Source organism: Somniosus microcephalus, chromosome 12 (assembly GCF_052327205.1).
Source record: "Somniosus microcephalus isolate GS21.2 chromosome 12, FLI_Smic_1.0, whole genome shotgun sequence".
NCBI lineage: Eukaryota > Metazoa > Chordata > Chondrichthyes > Squaliformes > Somniosidae > Somniosus > Somniosus microcephalus.
In genome coordinates this window covers 164,590,356-164,608,992 of record NC_140998.1, presented here as the reverse complement: position 1 = coordinate 164,608,992, position 18,637 = coordinate 164,590,356, and the positions used below count along the sequence as shown (strand labels likewise).

General features: G+C 45.7%; 1 protein-coding gene across 14 annotated transcripts in view; it reads left to right on the top strand.

The window, feature by feature from the left end:
* The window catches only part of LOC147109680 (uncharacterized), a 396,101-nt gene that overhangs the window by 234,220 nt on the left and 143,244 nt on the right, over positions 1–18,637 (top strand). For all 14 annotated transcript variants that reach the window (XM_086003764.1, XM_086003766.1, XM_086003775.1 and 11 more), the window contains 2 exons: positions 5,733–5,917; positions 10,394–10,446. In XM_086003764.1, the coding sequence (XP_085859890.1) occupies positions 5,733–5,917; positions 10,394–10,446 (238 nt within the window). The remainder of the gene's footprint in view (positions 1–5,732; positions 5,918–10,393; positions 10,447–18,637) is intronic.

Genomic DNA, 18,637 nt, shown 5'->3' with positions numbered 1-18,637 from the left:
TTCTGTGGACTCGTATTTATTAGCTTTCATCACACTGCGTAGTGATGGTGGCTCTTGATTTTGTCTTATAGCTGGGACTGCAGCCTAATGGTTCTGGTAGTAGACTAGCAACCCAGAGGTTAAGAGTTCAAATTCCTCCATGGCAAGTTGTGAAATTGAATTCAATAAATCTGGGAATTTGTGGGCTATGAAAGTGGCCAGATTTCTTAAAAAGCAAACTGGTTCACAAGTGTGAGTTAGGAAGGGAACCTGATACCGCTACCCAGCCTGACCTACATGTGACTCCAGTGCATGGTTCACTTTTAATGCTCTTAGGGCAACTAGGAATGGGCAATAAATACTGGCTAATAAAAACTGTTGCGTTTAGGTAGATGATTCTGCCTGGTCTCTGACAGGTAGAGAAAAGTCAACCATTAGCAGTTGGTGGATTGTAAACTGTTTTCCAAAAGGATCTTGCTGTCCTTAAGTACATTTGTCCAAAGAACTTCAATAGTACTGGATTTTAAATACTGTCTCGTTTTCACACCCATATTTGCAGTATAGAGCAAAAGCCCCATTGTGATTCTGCTGAAAAAGATGCTAGTTAAGGTTAGATACTGCCTTGCGCACTAGTTAATCTATTAAGAACAATTCACAGAAGCTGGTATTGTCAAGAACTGTAACACCAGCAAGAGGTGACAGGTTGGCTTGAATGGCTCAAATGTTAGGAATGAAATATAAAATGATAATCCATGTACAGAAACTGGAACCAGTTGTTAACATATATAACCCCCACATTCCCAGATCTGACACCACAGGAAGTTTGAGATTCCTTCACTTAGTCACGTTTGCGAATGGAATCTGAAGCCTCTGAAAGAGATTTAGGGGTATCTGATTGTGCTTGGCCCTCATTCACCACCATTAAGTATATCAGCTGAGTACTTTTAGCTCTGAGTTAAATTGGTTATTGGTTTAAGACCCACTGCAGAAGTTCAGTACTTAAAAACCTGAGTGATGCCCCAGTGCAACATTGGGAGAGTGCTGCATTGTCATTTGGATGAGACCTTAAACTGAGGCTCTGCCTGTTCTGCTGCTTCAAATGGACCTTAAAGATTCCATAGCACTATTTGAAGAAAATCAAGGAGTTCTCATGGTGTTCTAGCCAACATTCTTCCCCAATCTACACTGCCAAAAACAGTTAACAGGTCTTTTATCCAATGGTTATTTGTGAGATCTTGCTGAGTACAAAATGGTTGCCATGTTTCCTGGTCTAAGAACATTACATTTCAAAGTAATTCACTGTATGTGAAATACTTAGACATTTGAGATTTTACTTTAGATATTTTTTTCAGGTTTAGTGTCGCACTACTCCAAAAGGTGAGCTCTCTCTCCCTATGAACTTGTCAGTATTATATTGCGTGCCCTCATGTATCTTCCTCGACTTTGGAAGACAGCACTAGACCTGGCTTAGACCAGAAACTGCCAAGCAGATTTATTTAGCAGTATATAGATATGTGAACAGAAACAATGACACACTGCAGATTTATAGTAGTTACAGCCTCAACTCTGCCTCAGAAGATGGAAAAATAACACCATTTCATCTGCTGCACTAAAGTGCAGTGTAAACTCAAGGCCCTGGACTATTAGCATTGCTTGATGATTTGTTGCTTGCCATGGAGTGTCTGGGTGGTCTGTCGATATGTCTCTCATGGCTTCAGACAGATAACCCAATTTGAACAGGAATTTGACTCTCTGATAAAGGAAATTTTATTGTCTTAAACTCAACTACCACTCAAGCATGTATGCAAACAAATACCATAAGATACTTGTATTTTAATTGAATGACTGATCCTCCCTCCAATGCCTGATGAGGCAAAATGTCTATGGCCCGGATTTTGCGGTCAGCGGTGAAGTGACGGCGCTCGCCGCGGACCTTGAAGAAAGCTGCCCACAAAGATCTAGCGATCTCTGTGGCGTCGATTTCACTTTTCCTGACGTTAATTTGATTCTGGTGGCAAGTCTAGGGGATCTCCAGCAGCCAGCAATAGTGATGTCATCAAGCAGGCTAAGCAGTCAATCACATTGAAGAATTTTCGCAGACATCAAACCAGGAAGTAAAATGCACTGATTATCCTTCACTTTTTAAATCATGTTACAGAGAGCAAAATAAAGATTGGGACATACACATGGGGTTAAGGTAGAAGCTGAAATATCATAAGCGATTTTAAAAAAATAATTATTTTTATTACATCATAAAAATTGAATTTTTATCATAATGGAAATATTTGACATTCCAAAAATATAAAATTAGTTTTTCAGGGTCAGAAAGGTTGTTCATCAGTAATTATGACTCAATATGCTGTTAAAAGCCCAGTTACACCTCGTTGAACAAGGCTTAACTTTTTCGGGGTTTTTTAATCGCGATAGTACAGCGTAGAAGGGGAAGTTCTCGTCAGTTCAGTGATTTCTCAAAGATTGCTATCTGCGGGGTCTTCAACAGCGCGCCCCGTGGAGGAGCAGAGAATCACTGACAGCGACTTCTGGATTTCCACGTTTAACTGCGCATGTGCGGACGCCAGAAGTTGTTGTCAGTTTCACATGTTAATGACGGCGAATGCTGACAGTTTGCCATCATTACAACCGCAAAATCTGGGCCAATAATTTCGAGGCTCCACATTAAAACGAGCTGGGCCATTTTCTGAGTGAACCTGGTTTTTAACCCCATACATATGACAAAGAAAAGAGCCAATACACTGATGCATCACAGACAAAATGCTTCATTTTTGGTACAGTAATAGACATTTACCATTTCTGATAAAGGCTTCTTCTTAGCTGACTAGGGTGGAAGGACTGTATACTCCTGATGCCCATTGCCACCAACTGAATATTGTTCTAGAATGAGCCATTGCACTGTAACATTTGGAGTTACCTTTCAATCTGCTACTGCAATCTCTACTTTTGGTTCCACATATCCATCACCATAAGCATATTTCTGTATCTTTACAGATATAGGGGGGCCTGGAGATGGTGGAACTGGTTGCTTTACTAATGTTAACATGGTGAAACCTGGAGTTTCCAACATTTTGAATTCTTAACCATGGTTTTTAGATTACCTGTTCAATTTGTCCTCGGTTATCCAACAGTCTTCTGTTATCTGTTTGATTCATTTAGCTGTTCAGTTGGAGGTATAGGAGTGGAAAAGTTTGTGAGGAGATTACTGATATTCAATAAACTTTAAAGACTATCGCTCTTCTTAAGATTCTACAGTATATAAGTTTTAATACTTTGCAAATAAACCAAAATGGCTGCCTGCCTGATGTCTCCACGTCAGCCTGCTACCACTTCAGCAGTAACTGCTTCAAACTCTCAATCTTTGGCCACCTGAGATTTACCCCTTCCGTAGCTCTAAATCCCGACTCCAACTTTCTATCCATCTCTGCCTTTCACCGTGGCTCTTGCAGAACAGAGAGTGCTATAGGGACCGGGTATCCTGGTACTTTCAGTAGCAGTGAAGGGAATAGATCACTTTCACTAGGATAAGACCACAGTACATTTGGATAGCCCCAACCTATAGTGCTTCTGCCTTACTGAAATGGAGCAATAGTGGTGAACAGAGGAAGATGAGAATTGGGTTTGGAAGGCGAGAGGTTAAAGTTTACATTGGATAGCAGGAAGGAGGAGGCAGCATTTGAAACTTAGATGTGCCAGGGTGAAGTCAGAGGTCGAATAAGAAAGGGATTTTTTTTTTACTTTGGTACAGGAAGGGAGAAATTGGAGTTGCATAGGATAATCTCTTGTCACTACACTGTATTTTTTTAAACTAGTTTCAAATACCTTTTCAGGTCCTTAGTGCAGAATAGGTATGCTCTCAGAGACCTAATTTGTTGAAGCAAACATTGTATCCTGCACGCTATATTCGGCTACAGTTACAGGATAAGAAAATGATACATCACTCACAAAAGTAAAAACTGCTTACAAGCTTTATTATTACTCTTTGTAAAACTGTGACAGTACCTGTTTTTTTAATTTTAAGTGTTTAGGCTTGAATAAATTATACCCTGGATGGCTTTTTCATTTTCTAGCCAAATTAGCCAAATGTGAGCCTTTATTCATGTGTGAGCCTAGACAGTGAATGCTTAGAGGCTATTTTTTACTGGGGGCTTCATCACTAAGACTGAACCTGACCCTATCCGCTGGTATGTACATGCACGCACACACACACATGCTTTTTACCAAGGGTCACTGGATAGTGATTGAGCATAAGACCCCTTGGTGTGTTTTTTTTTCTCCCTCTGCCTGTCCCAGCCCATTATGGTGCCCTTATTACCGTAACGGAGATCAGCTGACACAGTACAGACTGAGGATTGAATCAGGGATCTTTGTTTTTATAGAGTCATAACGGCACAGAAGGAGGCCATTCGGCCCATCGAGTCCATGCCGGCTCTCTGTAGAGCAATCCAGTCAGTCCCATTCCCCTGCTCTATCCCTGTAGCCCTGCAAGTTTATTTCCCTCAAGTGACTATCCAGTCTCCCCTTGAAAACATTGAGTGTCTCCGCTTCCACCACGTCCGTCGGCAGCGAGTTCCAGGTCCTCACCACTCGCTGCGTAAAAAAGTTTTTCCTCACATCACCCCTGTATCTCTTGCCCAAAACCTTAAATCTGTGTCCCCTAGTCCTTGTACCATCAACTAGTGGGAACAGCCTTTCCCCATCTAGCCTATCCAAACCCGTCATAATCTTGTACACCTCTATCAAATCACCCCTCAACCTCCTTTGCTCTAATGAAAACATATCCAGCTTCTCCAACCTGTCCTTGTAGCTAAGATCCCCTATTCCCGGAACCATTCCGGTAAATCTCCTCTGCACCCTCTCAGAGGGCCTTCACATCCTTCTTAAAGTGTGGTGACCAGAACTGACTCAGTTGCACACTGTCTTTACCAACTGAGCAGGAGTTATCATTGCTGAATTTAAATAATTCACTTTTTTTTTAAACTTTCAAACATTAATTTCTTTTCCTTCATGCAACAGCTAGAGAAATGTACAGAATCCCAAAATGTTTTAACTTTTGCAATGTGACTATACAGTCCCCACAACTTATAGTGGGCATGTTGGTGTTAATGTGATTAGCCTGCTATAAGTATTGGATGGTAAAACCATAATAGGTTGGTCGAAAGTACTGTATTGCCAAGAACAGTCTCCACCGTTTATGAAGCCTCCTCACTATTCATGAAAGAGTCCCTGGGGATTTAGCAGCACTAGCTGTGTCTCGGTGATTTAGTGATGTATTCTAGTCTGTTCATTACAGGGCTGATCCAAACTCGATTCTCGATCCAATGTATCGTCTTTTAGACACACCAAGAGAGAACAGGAACAGAGGGGGAAACAAATGGCTGACTGGATTCGAATTTCATCCCTGCGGTTATTACTTGATCACTAACCAGTTGGAACAATCGTAGTGCAGCGCCTTTGCTAATCTATGTTTTTTGAACAGACACGGAATGAAGTTGGACTGTCAGCACACCCCTTTTAAACAGACACTGCCCAAAATAGCCATGTGCTTAATATGTTATAAGCTGTGCCTTTGTAATTGATTCATATGGTACTGGCAAATGGTTAGTGTCATTTGCCTGATATATAGGCAGCTGCCCGTGATAAGCGTAGACAGTGTAAGTGGTGTGGACTGCACTTCTATTTTGGTATAAAAATGTTAGCCTTTCAAAGGTTAATACTGTAATTTTTTTTATTTGCTTCAGGAGGGTGGGATGCCAGCTCAGAAAGGCACTGTGGACATGACTTTGTTGATGACAGGGCGGGAGAGAGCAGAGTACGTCCGTTGGAAGAAAGAGCGGGAGCAGATAGATCAGGAGAGGCTGGCACGCCACAAGAACTCCAAAGGAGAGTGGAAAAGAGCATGGGATGCAAATAAAACTGAGGACATGTAGGTTTATTACTTGTTACATACAGTATTCAAGATGTCATTTTGTATTTCTCAAAAAAATACAACTTGTAGAGTAAAACAGTTCTGATAAAATTAAGTTTTTGTGCTCTGTGTCACTGCTAATATTTTCAAGTTATAAAAATTTTACTCTAACAATCCCAGACTCCATGAACAGAATTATGGAATGACTTGACTGAATGAAAAGCTGTGGGGTTAAATTGGTTAGCCCCCAAAAATGGGCACAGGCATCGTGATGCGCGATTAACCCACGCCCGTTGAGTGGCATGCAGGCAGCACGCGCTGCCTGCTCATTATCATGATTGCTAGGTGCAACCAGCACTCCCCGCGCTGTTCATTGGCTGCATGCATTAGCAGGGGGCCCAATATCGTGAGTGCCTAGCACTACTTAAAGCTAGCCTGCAGCTCTTAAAGGGGAGGTGCATTGTGGCTGGAGCAAGTGCTGGGAGTCATTCTACAAGTGAATCTGACCTGGGAAAGAGGGAAGAATGGCTGATCATAACACCTAGGTTTTCAGGCGCTGCACTGGAGGTCTTGGTTGAAGAGGTAGAACAGAGGTGAGATGTCCTGTATCCTTAGCGGGACAGGAGGCCCTCCAGCCACTTGGTAGAAGGCAGTGGCAAGAGTATAGCTCAAGAACATGGATGTAGTGCCAGAAGAAGTTTAATGATCTCGTACGAGTGGCCAAGGTCAGTGAATGCATCTTCAAACGTCATATCCTACTAATGGCACCACTAACCTCAGCCACTGCTCAATTTACCACACCTCCGTCACTCACCTATCAACAATCTCTATCATCAGGACTCATACCTAACATTCATATGCTTCACCTCACCCTCACACACTTAGCACTGTTGCAAGCCTCACACCCACATCTCACAGTTTGCACACAATGGCAGCTATTCACAATGACAGCCACATCACCCAAACAGACTGCACGACACTCACTGACACATTTCCCTCTGTCTCACCGCACAACCGGAGGCAGTAGAAACTGACCGGAGGGGGAGAGGCGCGCCTGCATGTTCTGACCCCCATAGAGGAGATGGTGCTAGCCATTATGGGAAGGGTCATTGCTGAGGCTGTGGCCACCGGCAGGGCTGAAGCCATTGAAGATGAGGGTACAAGATGCCGGTATCCGCATATTTAATCTTCCTTCTCTCATCCCACTTCCCCTTCATCCCACAATCTCTTCTGACTTACAAGCTGCTGATAGTGTAAGCATGCTCTTATTATTTTCTCCTCTCCCCTCACCACAACCCAACCCTTGCTGCTTTATCCTTTCTGAGACCCAAGAACTGCAACCTGTCCAGGCAGTGGTGGAAGAGCAGGAAGACGGTGAAGATGAAGACACACAGTCACTCGATTTCACAGTCGCAGCCACCAGCTCAGATACTGACACTGGGTGTACTTTAGAGGATAGCTTAGAGGCGGGATCTGCACGCAGAGACACACTGGGCACAAGTGCGCTGCAACCAGGGCAGAGGAAAAGGATAGCACAGGTGCCAGCTCACCAGAGGGCGAAGTCTCACACTAGTTCTGCTGCAGAGGACTCAGATGAGGACTCTCTTGGGCAAGGCTACAGAAGAAAGCTGATGGGCGTGCACACCCAAATGCAGAACTTGGAGCCCATCATTTCCAGCATGAAACGGGTGGCCACCTCCATCAACACACTTGTGGAACCAACCATGTGCAGCATCTGATGGCCGATGTCTCCGCTTCCATTGCAGCACAAGCAGCAGCCACCCAACGTTTGAGTGCTGCAGTGGAAGCTCAGACTGCTGTCATTATGGCTCTGGATACCATTGTTCAAAGGGGCTTCCAGGGCATCACAGCAGTCCATCTATCTGTTCTCTGACAGGTTACTAGAATTGCTGAGGTGCCGCCCCAGGCGAGTGGCAGTGGCTCCATGGAGTACGAACCTGCAGTCCTCTCTCAGGATGACAGCATTCCTGCTCCCACCCCCTGCCACTCCACCATTGTCTGCCAGCCAGCCAGACCAGACAGCTGCCGCCCATGTTGAGATGGTGCAGTCTGAAGCTGAGCCTTCTAGGCCCAGAGCTGCTCGAGGTCGTCCTCCAAGGCCATCTGCAGTCTCCTCCACTGAAAGACAGCACCTTTCCACCAGCCATGCTGCAGCCACTGGGGTAGCACTTTGTAGGAGCTCTAGGACAGGTAAAGGCACACGGAAGAGGCACTAAGGGAATACACAAGGATGATTATTTTAGTATGCAATATGGCATGATTTCGTTTATAAATTTGGATTGCAATATGTATTTTACGCTGGATTTTATTTTTACATTGTGGGCAACAGGACAATGTGATGTTCAGTGACGGTGGGAAGGTAAGGAGTGTGGGACTGTTAGTGAATGGGAAATTGGGGTTGAGGTTACTGGTATCGCTCTTGAATTATTTGTTCACTTAGAGCCCGTCAGAAAGAGGCTGTCTAGGTTGCATCCTCCCTTCCTCTTCCTCCTCCTCCTCTTCTACCTCCTCCTTCTCGTGCTCCTGCTCGTCGGCTTCTCGCCTGATAGATGGTAGCAAGGGCTGTTCCCTCATGATGGCAAGGTTGTGCAGCATGCAGCACACCATGACAAATGTTGAGACCTGCTCAGCTGAGTACTGCGGGGCTCCTCCAGAGCGGTCCAGGCATTGGAATTGTTGCTTCAGGACGCCAATGGCCTGCTCTATCAGATTTCTTGTAGCAGCATGGCTCTCATTGAATGCTTGCTGCACACGTGTGTATGGGTTGTAGTGATGAGCCATGTCGTCAGCGGGTAGCCACCTTTTGGTTTGCCGGGGTGGTTGTAATACTGGCGCAGAGGACTGTAACAGAATGAAAGCATCGTGACTGCTGCCAGGATACCGGGCATTGACCAGCTGCATGTTGCGGGTGTGGAATCATACTTGGTTCAGGTACCCGGGAGAGTTGACATGAGGTGCACGCAAAGCAATGTGTGTGCAGTCAATGGCACCCTGCACCATGGGGAAGCCTGAAATGCTTGCAAACTCTCATGCTCGCTCCGCCTGCTTCTCTCTGGTAAGTGGGAATGAGATGAAGCTATCTCTCTTTGCACAGAGAGCCTCAGTGACCTCTCTTATGCAGCAGTGCAGCGCCAACTGTGAGGTATCTCTATTATCTCCAGCACCAGCCTGGAAGGAACCAGACGCATAAAAGTTCACAGCCATGGTCACCTTTACAGCCACTGGCAATGCAGTCCTTGCCCTGCTCTGAGGTTGGAGATGTAGTTGCAGCAGTTGGCAGATTTTTAGCGATGACCTCCTTAGTGCAACGCAGAGGTCTCAAACATTGGTTGTTGCTGAAGTTCAGATCTGAGAATTGCTCCCTAAACATCCTCTGCAGATATGGCCTTCTGCTGAGAGCCCTTCCCCCTCCCTCCTAGCAGCTTGTCCTGCTCTGCTCATTCTCCCAGTCATGCTCAATGTCAAGAGGATGGCCTACTAGTCCACCCACATGTGGAAGCAACTGGTCTGTGCAGAAGCCTTGAAGTCAGCTGGAAAGTACTTCAGCACCTGCCAGACCACTCCCTGTAGACTATTGAAACTTTAAACAACTATAGCAAGTATAGGAAACATAGGAACAGGAGTAGGCCATTTAGCCCTTCAAGCCTTTTCCGCCATTCAATAAGATCATGGCTGACCTAATTCCATATACCCGCATTTGCCCCATATCCCTTAATACCACCCAAAACATGTAGAATTGCAGCAACAATCAGAAGAAATAAACTAGCAAATAGCCTGTAAGTAGTTGATCCCTTTAAATAGTGCTGATGGAGGGTCCTTCATGCTGCTTAATGTCGTGTTCAGCTGTGCGAGGTTAAGGGAAGGCGTAGATTAGAGTGTGGAGCTCCAAAATGGCAGGAGTGGCATCAAATCAGCGATGTTATGATTTGCCTGTTCTGCATGCTGCTGGTGGACGTTTGGTGCGCGCGCGCGCTAAACCCTTTACCAATATGGTGTCCGGCGCACTTCGCGTTAGAATTGTGCTCACACACTGCGGATGGCACTTTGGATGCTTAAGGGGCCTCCTTGCGCCAAAAAAGGGCGCTACCAAGCCCAATTTCGCCCCATGTAAATTTCCATCACCGATTCATGACCTTCGGTGCCTTTGTGGAGGTCATTTACACCCCAAGACTAAATTGCAGCCCTTTATACTCTCCTCACATCCATTATATTTAGAATATTTATTACAATCGCAGTAAAATGAAGTAAGTTCTCATGTCGATTAAAAGTCATGCTGAAATTACATCGATTTGAAGAGTGTGGAATTATTGCTGTATGATCTCATCAGTACACAAGTACACTGTGTACAATGGGATTCTTTTCCAGCTGGGTTCCAAAATTAGATGACTGTTCATACCAGACTGTTCTAAAGTATGCAATGTGAAGTTTTCAACCATTGCATTTCTTTTCAGTAAGTGCTTTTCTTTTCACCAGGTTTCGAGAAGATTTTGCTGTGGAAAATGAGCTTGGCTTTCATAAAAGAAAAGGTCAGCACCTAAGCAGTAAAATTCTGTAGTAAACAATAGTAAACTTTGTAATTTATACTTTTTCAGGATGACGATATTTCAGATTTGGTGGAATTTATATGCTACTGAACTATGTAATCAAAAATGTATATGTAAATAAAATAATGAACTCTGGAGCTTTCTAGTGAACCTGTTTTGATCGATCTATGATGTATAAGAATATTAGTGTCTAGAGTAGCTTGGTGGTGGAACCATATCCCGTGGTAAAGAATAGTGGGATTTATATTTGCAGCTTAGGTTTCCTGCAGTGAGTTTCTCAGCTGTTGAACACAGAGAAACTGCAAAGTGCTACAGTACAAAGGGATCTGGGGGTCCTGGTGCATGAAACACAGAAGGTTAGTATGCAGGTACAGCAGGTGATCAGGAAGGCCAATGGAATCTTGGCTTTTATTGCAAAGGGGATGGAGTATAAAAGCAGGGAAGTCTTGCTTCAATTATACAGGGTACTGGTGAGGCCACACCTGAAATATTGCGTACAGTTTTGGTTTCCATATTTAAGAAAAGATATACTTGCTCTCGAGGCAGTTCAGAGAAGGTTCACTCGGTTGATTCCAGAGATGAGGGGGTTGACTTATGAGGAAAGGTTGAGTAGGTTGGGCCTCTACTCATTGGAATTCAGAAGAATGAGAGGCGATCTTATCAAAACATAAGATTGTGAGGGGGCTTGATCGGGTGGATGCAGGGAGGATGTTTCCACTGATGGGTGAGACTAGAACTAGGGGGCATAATCTTGGAATAAGGAGCTGCTGTTTCAAAACTGAGATGAGGAGAAACTTCTTCACTCAGAGGGTAGTAAATCTATGGAACTTGCTACCTTAGAGAGCTGTGGAAGCTGCGACATTAAATAAATTTAAAACGGAGATAGACAGTTTCCTAGCTGATAAGGGAATTAGGGGTTACGGGGAGCGGGCAGGGAAGTGGACGTGAGTCTAGGTTCGGATCAGCCATGATCCTATTGAATGGCGGAGCAGGCTCGAGGGGCCGTATGGCCTACTCCTGCTCCTGCTCCTACTTCTTATGTTCTTAGATTATGGCAGTTCTGCACTGGGATGGAATGTGGAGGGAAGGGGTGTGTACGCGAAACCCGGAAGTTAAGTCTGCGGGTTGGATTCTCTGATTTCAGCTTGATTGAGGCAAGAAATTTTGACTTCCATGTTTCACGTCTCCAAGCTGTGCAGTGAGCGTGATGCACACCTGCATGACACGATCTGAAGTCCACTATTTAAAGGGCCAATACAGAAATGGAATTTGGAGGAGCCAGGTGGTGTTTAGGATTGATGCACAAAGAGCAACGGCAGCACCCAGATTTAATGATGCTTCCCTAGAATTACTGCTGAGTGCAGTCAGGAGCAGGAGGGACGTACTATTCCCCAGCAATGGGAGGAAGAAACCTGTGGCTGTCATCAAGAAGGTGTGGTTGGAGGTGGCTGAGGAGGTGAGCTACAGGAGCATCGTGCCCCGAAATTGGATGTAGTGCAGGAAGCAGTTTAATGACCTCACCAGGTCAGGAAAAGTGAGTACATTTGCTGATTCACCTACTTCCTCACCACCCCATGTATCCTTGAACCGCTGGCATTCACCCCAATCCTTATGCAATGTGATGCATGTGTCTCAGTCACCCTCATCGAATGCATTGCATCCTCGGGTGAATACCTGACCTTCACTCACTCACGAGTCTGTTTTTTCACCCCTTTTAGGAGAAGAGAGCATAAAACGCAAGACAGTGGATGGGGGGGGTGGGCGGTAGAGAGGACTGGAAGTCTCCCGCCACATATAGTCCAGCTCACGGATGCAGAGGAGGGCGCCCCTCTCAATCGGAGATGGAGAGACAGGAAGTTTGCAGATGGCTGGTGACAGAATTAAAAATATCTCTGACACACACACACACAGACTTTATTTCATCAATAACTGAGCTGAGAAGACTGAGTATTGTGATTGTCAAGATCATTACTTTGTCACAACTAATTCATATCCCTTTTGTTTTCCAGGGCCTTCACGTGTACAGCAAGTGTCATTGGAGATGCATGAGGATGATTTGTCTGAGGACCTCATTCCTTCTGCGTGTGCACTGTCACAGGGCATACATCCATGCACCAGCGCAAATACTCACACTTCAGTTGTTCAGTCAGACAGTTCGTTGGGTTTTCACCTGATGATTCACAATTCACAAGTGAGCACGAGCAGACACTGGTGGCAGAGAGTGCAATCCTCCAAGCCCTGCTCAGCTGGACACAGATGCTGAATCCCGGGGCCATCGTTGAAAAAGAGAACGATAAAGGTGCCTCAGCAACTTTGTGAGATACTAACAGACGTGCCACGCACATTGTCCACAGTAGCGAAGAGGATGAAGGAGTCCAACTCGAACACTACTGCATTGGGGGAAGCAGGTAATTGTGAGAATGGCTGGCCTCCATGGAGCTTCTAGCACGGCTCCCAAATAAGTCCCTGCAGGCCATGACCATGGCGTGCAGACGTTGGATGCCAACATGTCTGCTGACTTAAACAGGATGACCGTTACCTTATCCGTGGCCTTACAACCCGTCACAGATCTTCGCCAAGCTGGTCTGCTTCAGAATGGTAGTAGTAATGTGGCGCTGGCTCAGGAGAGGGATGATGGCGAAAGAGGACGTGGAAGTGGGAACTGCACTCAAAGCACTCCACCCGTTTCCTCCCCAGGCAGTACCCGACATGCTGCCTCGTCTCCCGATGGCCGAGTCTGCCCCTGTACAGGTGCAGGTGGAGCAGCCTTTGGAACGGCTCCCCAGGACCCAGAGGTTGTAGGCCAAAAGCATCTCGACAGTCAGGGCAGGGATCTGAGCAGCCTGCCTCTACCTCTGCTGAAGCCACATGGGATGCACCACGTAGAAGTGGTAGGAAGCGTAAGTTAAAGCAGTTGTAATTCACCAAGGGTATGCACATGGGTGTTTGACAAAATGTTATGTTAACTTTCGTTTTTTTTTATAACGCCACATAAAATGTATTAATATCACTTCCACGTCTTGTTCATTATTGTCTCGAGTGGCAACTCGCCCTTGCACTTGTTTTACGATGAATGCCCATATATGATGGGACCCATTGGGCAGATGTGCAGTGGGTGTCTGCGAGGTTGAAGGACTGTTTAGTGCAAAGGTGGGGGGAGTGGTGGTTGGTGCTGGTGGTGGTTTTCATATGTTATTTGTTCCAGTTGGAATAATTAACTGTACCTTCTAGCTATGAGGGCATCCTGGGTAGCAATGTAAGCGGCTGGTCTGGTGATGGGTGTCCCATCTTCATATTGCTCTTCTTCCTCCTCTTCGATGTTCTCCTCAACTGAAGATGCCTGATGAGCGCCTTTGTCCTCCTCCACCTGTAATCCTCTCTGCTGCACAGTGTTGTGCAGGACGCAACACACCACTATGATTCTGGACACCCTCGCTGGTGAGTACTGAAGGGCACATCCAGACCTATCTAGCTACTCGGGGCAGTGTCCTAGGCCCAACCATCTTCAGCTGCTTCATCATTGACCTTCCCTCCATCATACAGTCAGAAGTAGGGATGTTCGCTGATGATTGCGCAGTGTTCAGTTCCATTCGCAACTCCTCAGATAATGAAGCAATCTGTACCTGCTTGCAGCCAGACCTGGACAACATTCAGGCTTGGGATGATAAGTGGCAAGTAATATTTGCGCCACACAAGTGCCAGGCAATGACCATCTCCAACAAGAGTGAGTCTAACCACCTCCCTTCACATTCAACGGCATTCCCATCACTGAATCCCCCACCATCCTGGGGGTCACTATTGACCAAAAACTTAATTGGACCAGCGACATAAATACTGTGGCTACAATAGCAGGTCAGAGGCTGGGTATTCTGCGGCGAGTGACTCACCTCCTGACTCCCCAAAGCCTTTCCACCATCTACAAGGCACAAGTAAGGAGTGTGATGGAATACTCTCCACTTGCCTGGATGAGTGCAGCTCCAACTACACTCGAAGCTCGACACCATCCAGGACAAAGCAGCCCGCTTGATTGGCACCCCATCCACCACCTTAAACATTTGCTCCCTCCACCACCGGCATACCGTGGCTGCAGTGTTTACCATCTACAAGATACACTGCAGCAACTCACCAAGGCTTCTTCGGCAGCACCTCCCAAATCCGAGACCGTTATCACCTATAAGAACAAGGGCAGCAGGCACATGGGAACACCACCACCTCCAAGTTCCCCTCCAAGTCGCACACCATCCTGACTTGGAAGTATATTGCCGCTCCTTCATCGTCGCTGGGTCAAAATCCTGGAACTCCCTACCTAACAGCACTGTGGGAGTACCTTCACCACACGGACTGCAGCAGTTCAAAAAGATGGCCCACCACCACCTTCTCAAGGGTAATTAGGGATGGGCAATAAATGCTGACCTTGCCAGCGACGCCCACATCTCAGGAACGAATAAAAAGAAAGCGTCTTCAACATGCCATTGGCGTGCTCTATGACACACCTGGTGGTCATGTTGCTCTCATTGTGGTGCTTCTGCTCCTCATTGGTGGGGTTCCTCACATGTGTCTTGAGTCAAATTTGAAGCCGGTATCCCTTGTCTCCTACAAGCCAGTCGTTAAGTCTTCCTGGAACAAAAAGGCCTGGAATGTTGGACTGCTGCAGTATGAAAGCATCATGACAGCTCCCAGGGAATCTGGTGCACACCTGCATGAACCTCTTCGTGTGATTGCATTGATGGAATGTCTCTTGCGGTTGATTAAAAACTCTGGGGTGAATTTTGATGTGGAGCAGCGTGTGGGTTTAGGTGCAGGTGGGGGCAGGTTAAAGTGCCTGAATATACATTTGGAAGTCGGCTACATCACGCCGATTTCTGGGTTTAACTCTTTAAAAAAAAGACTTGCATTTAAAAAGCGCCTTTCACAACTACTGGATGTCCCAAAGCACTTTACAGCCAATTAAGTACTTTTTGAAGTGTAGTCACTGTTGTAATGTAGGAAACGTGGCAGCCAATTTGCGCTCAGCAAGCTCTTACAAACAGCAATGTGATAATGACCAGATAATCTGTTTTAGTGATGTTGATTGAGGGATAAATAGTGCGTTTGGCAGGTTGGGCGTAGTCCACTCACCATTAGAACCAAGGCGAGAACACAACGACAATTCATACCGCTCATTAAAAGACAGGCACATATTGCAATAAATACTCAGTGCTCACAGCTGCTTTCTTACCACCACTGGGAAAGGGTTTGTTCAGAGTACTTGTGGTAAGAGGTTAGTTTCTACACTTTGGAGGTTTTGAGACTCAGATCCGGATGGGTGGCGCCATGGTTGCCTTAGATTGGACCTTGGATGAAGAACAAGGTAACCATCAACAGCAGCAACAGCCTGCTGTGGAGAGACCTGCAGGCGGTAATCAGCAGAGGGGTCAAGGTCACAGGAGGCACTACCTGCATAACGGGGTACAGGCAGAGGCTGAGCTTCTTAGACCTCTCGGAAGAGCTGTGCTTCCGGAGGCTGACGTCGTCGTGTCAGATGGTGGCAGACATCTGCAGCCTCCTAGAAGAAAACATGCTCCCTGCTGAACCTAGTGACCAAGCATTATCAGTGGCTGTGAAGTGATCACCACCCTCAACCTTTTTGCCTCTGAATCCTTCCAGGGTGCTGCATACAAATGCATAAGACAGGTCACTGATGGGATGTTTATTAGAACTGGCAATTATGTCAACTTCGCCTGTGATGACACCTATCGGAATGAGCAGGTGCTTGGGTTTGCGTCTCTGGCTGGCTTTCCACAGGCGCAGGGCGTCATCGACTGCACACACATGGCAATCTGGGCACTCCCAGGTCAACCAGGGGTATTTGTGAACTGCAAGGGGTTCCATTCCATCAGTGTGCAGCTGGTGTTCAACCATAAGAAAATACAGGTGTGCAGTAGATTCCCAGCGAGTTGCATGATTCTTTCATCCTGCAGCAGTCCAAGCTCCCTGACCTCTGTGGATCTGCAAGCAGACTTAAGGAGTTGTTGCTAGGAGACAAAGGATACCCCCTTCAAACTTAGCTGATGACATCTGTGAGAAATCCAACCAGTGAAGCCCAAGAGCAGTACAACGACAGCCATATGATAAACAGATGTGTCATTGAGCAAACGATCGGCATGCTCAAGATGCGCTTCAGGTGCCCGGACAGATCTGGATACCATCTTCAGTACTCACCAGCCGGGGTCTCCAGAATGATTGTGGTGTGCTGTGCTCTGCACAATATTGCGCAGCAGCAAGGATTGGAGCTGCAGGAGGAACAAGGCGTGGAGCACACATCGTCTGCAGACAAATCCGAGGAGGAGGAGGAAGATGGCGACTCCAGTGCAGCACCAGCCGCTCACATTGCTGCCCTGGATGCCAGGGATTCCTTTATAACTAAGGTTCAGTTAGTTACCACTATGTATCCAATGGCCACTCTCATTCCTGACCCCCCTCCCCAATTATAGAATCTTACAGCACTGCCGGCTCTTTGAAAGCGCTGTCCAATTTAGTCCCACACCCCACCTTTCCCCCCATTACCCTGCACATTAGTTCTCTTCAAGTACATGTCGAATTGCCTTTTAAAAGTTTCAATGGAACCTGATTCCACCACCCTTTCAGATAGTGCATTCCAGATCTTAATAACCCTCTGTGAAGAAATTTCTCCTCATTAGCCCTCTGGCTCTTTTGCCAATTATATTAAATGTATGACCTCTGGTTGCCAACTCACTTGCCAGAGAAAATAGTTTCTCCCTACTTGCTCTATCAAAATCCCACATAATTTTGAATACCTTTATTAGATCTCCCCTTAAACTTCATTGCGCTAAGGAGAACAATCCCAGCTTCTCCAATCTCTCCACATAACTGAAATCCCTCATTCCTGGTAAACCTTCTGTACCCTCTCTAGGGCCTTGACATCCTTCCTAAAGTGTCATGCCCAGAATTGTACACAATACTCCAGCTGAGGCCTAACCAGAGATTTGTAAAGATTTAGCATGACTTCCTTGTTTTTGTATTCAATGCACCTATTTACAAAGCCAAGTATCCCATATGCTTTCTTAACCACCTGATAAATTTGCCTTGCCACCTTCAAGGATTTGTGAATATGCACCCCCAGGTCCCTCTGTTCTTACACCCCACTCAAAATAGTACCATTTAGATTACACTGCCTCTCCATGTTGTTTCTCCCAAAGTGCATAACTTCACACTTACCCACATTAAATTACATCTGCCATGTGTCTGCCCATTTTACCAGTCTGTCTATGGCCTCCTGAAGTCTGCTACTGTCATGTTCACTATTTATTCCATTGCCAAGTTTTGTATCGTCCGCAAACTTCTAAATTGTATTCCCTATACCCAAATCCAGGTCATTTATATATAACCAGAAAAGCAATGGTCCTAATACTGACCACTGGGGGACTTTACTGTATACTTCCCTCTAGTCAGAAAAACAACCTGTATACTTCCCTCCAGTCAGAAAAACAACCATTTCCGCTACTCTCTGCCTCCTCTCCCTAAGCCAATTTCATACCCAATTTACCACAGTCCCTCTAATATCATGCTGCTTCTTTCTGAATAAGCCTGTTATGAGATACATTTGAATGTCCATATATACATCTGCTGCACTACCTTCGTGATCACCTCTCTCTGTTACTTCATCAAAGAAATCTATCAGACACAATTTGCCTTTAACAACTCCGTGCTCACTGTCCCTTATTAACCCATGCTTCTCAAAGTGATAATTAATTTTGTCCTTGACAAATAGTCTGCAGTAGTTTTCCCATCACTGACATAAGAACATAATAGGAGCAAGAGTAGGCCATTCGGCCCTTCGAGCCTGCTCCGCCATTTAATAAAATCATGGCTGATCTTCTACCTCAACTCCACCTTCCCGCATTATCCCCATATCCCTTGATTCCCATGGTATTCAAAAATCGATATATTTTGAATCTATCTTGAATATACTCAACGACTGAGCATCAACAGCTCTCTGTGGTAGAGAATTCTAAAGATTCACAATCTTTTGAGTGAAGAAATTTCTCCTCATCTCAGTCCTAAATGGCTGACCTCTTATTCTGAGACTGTGACCCCTAGTTCTAGATTCCCCAGCCAGGGGAAACATCCTCCCAACATCTACCCTATCAAGCCCTTTAAGAATTTTGTATGT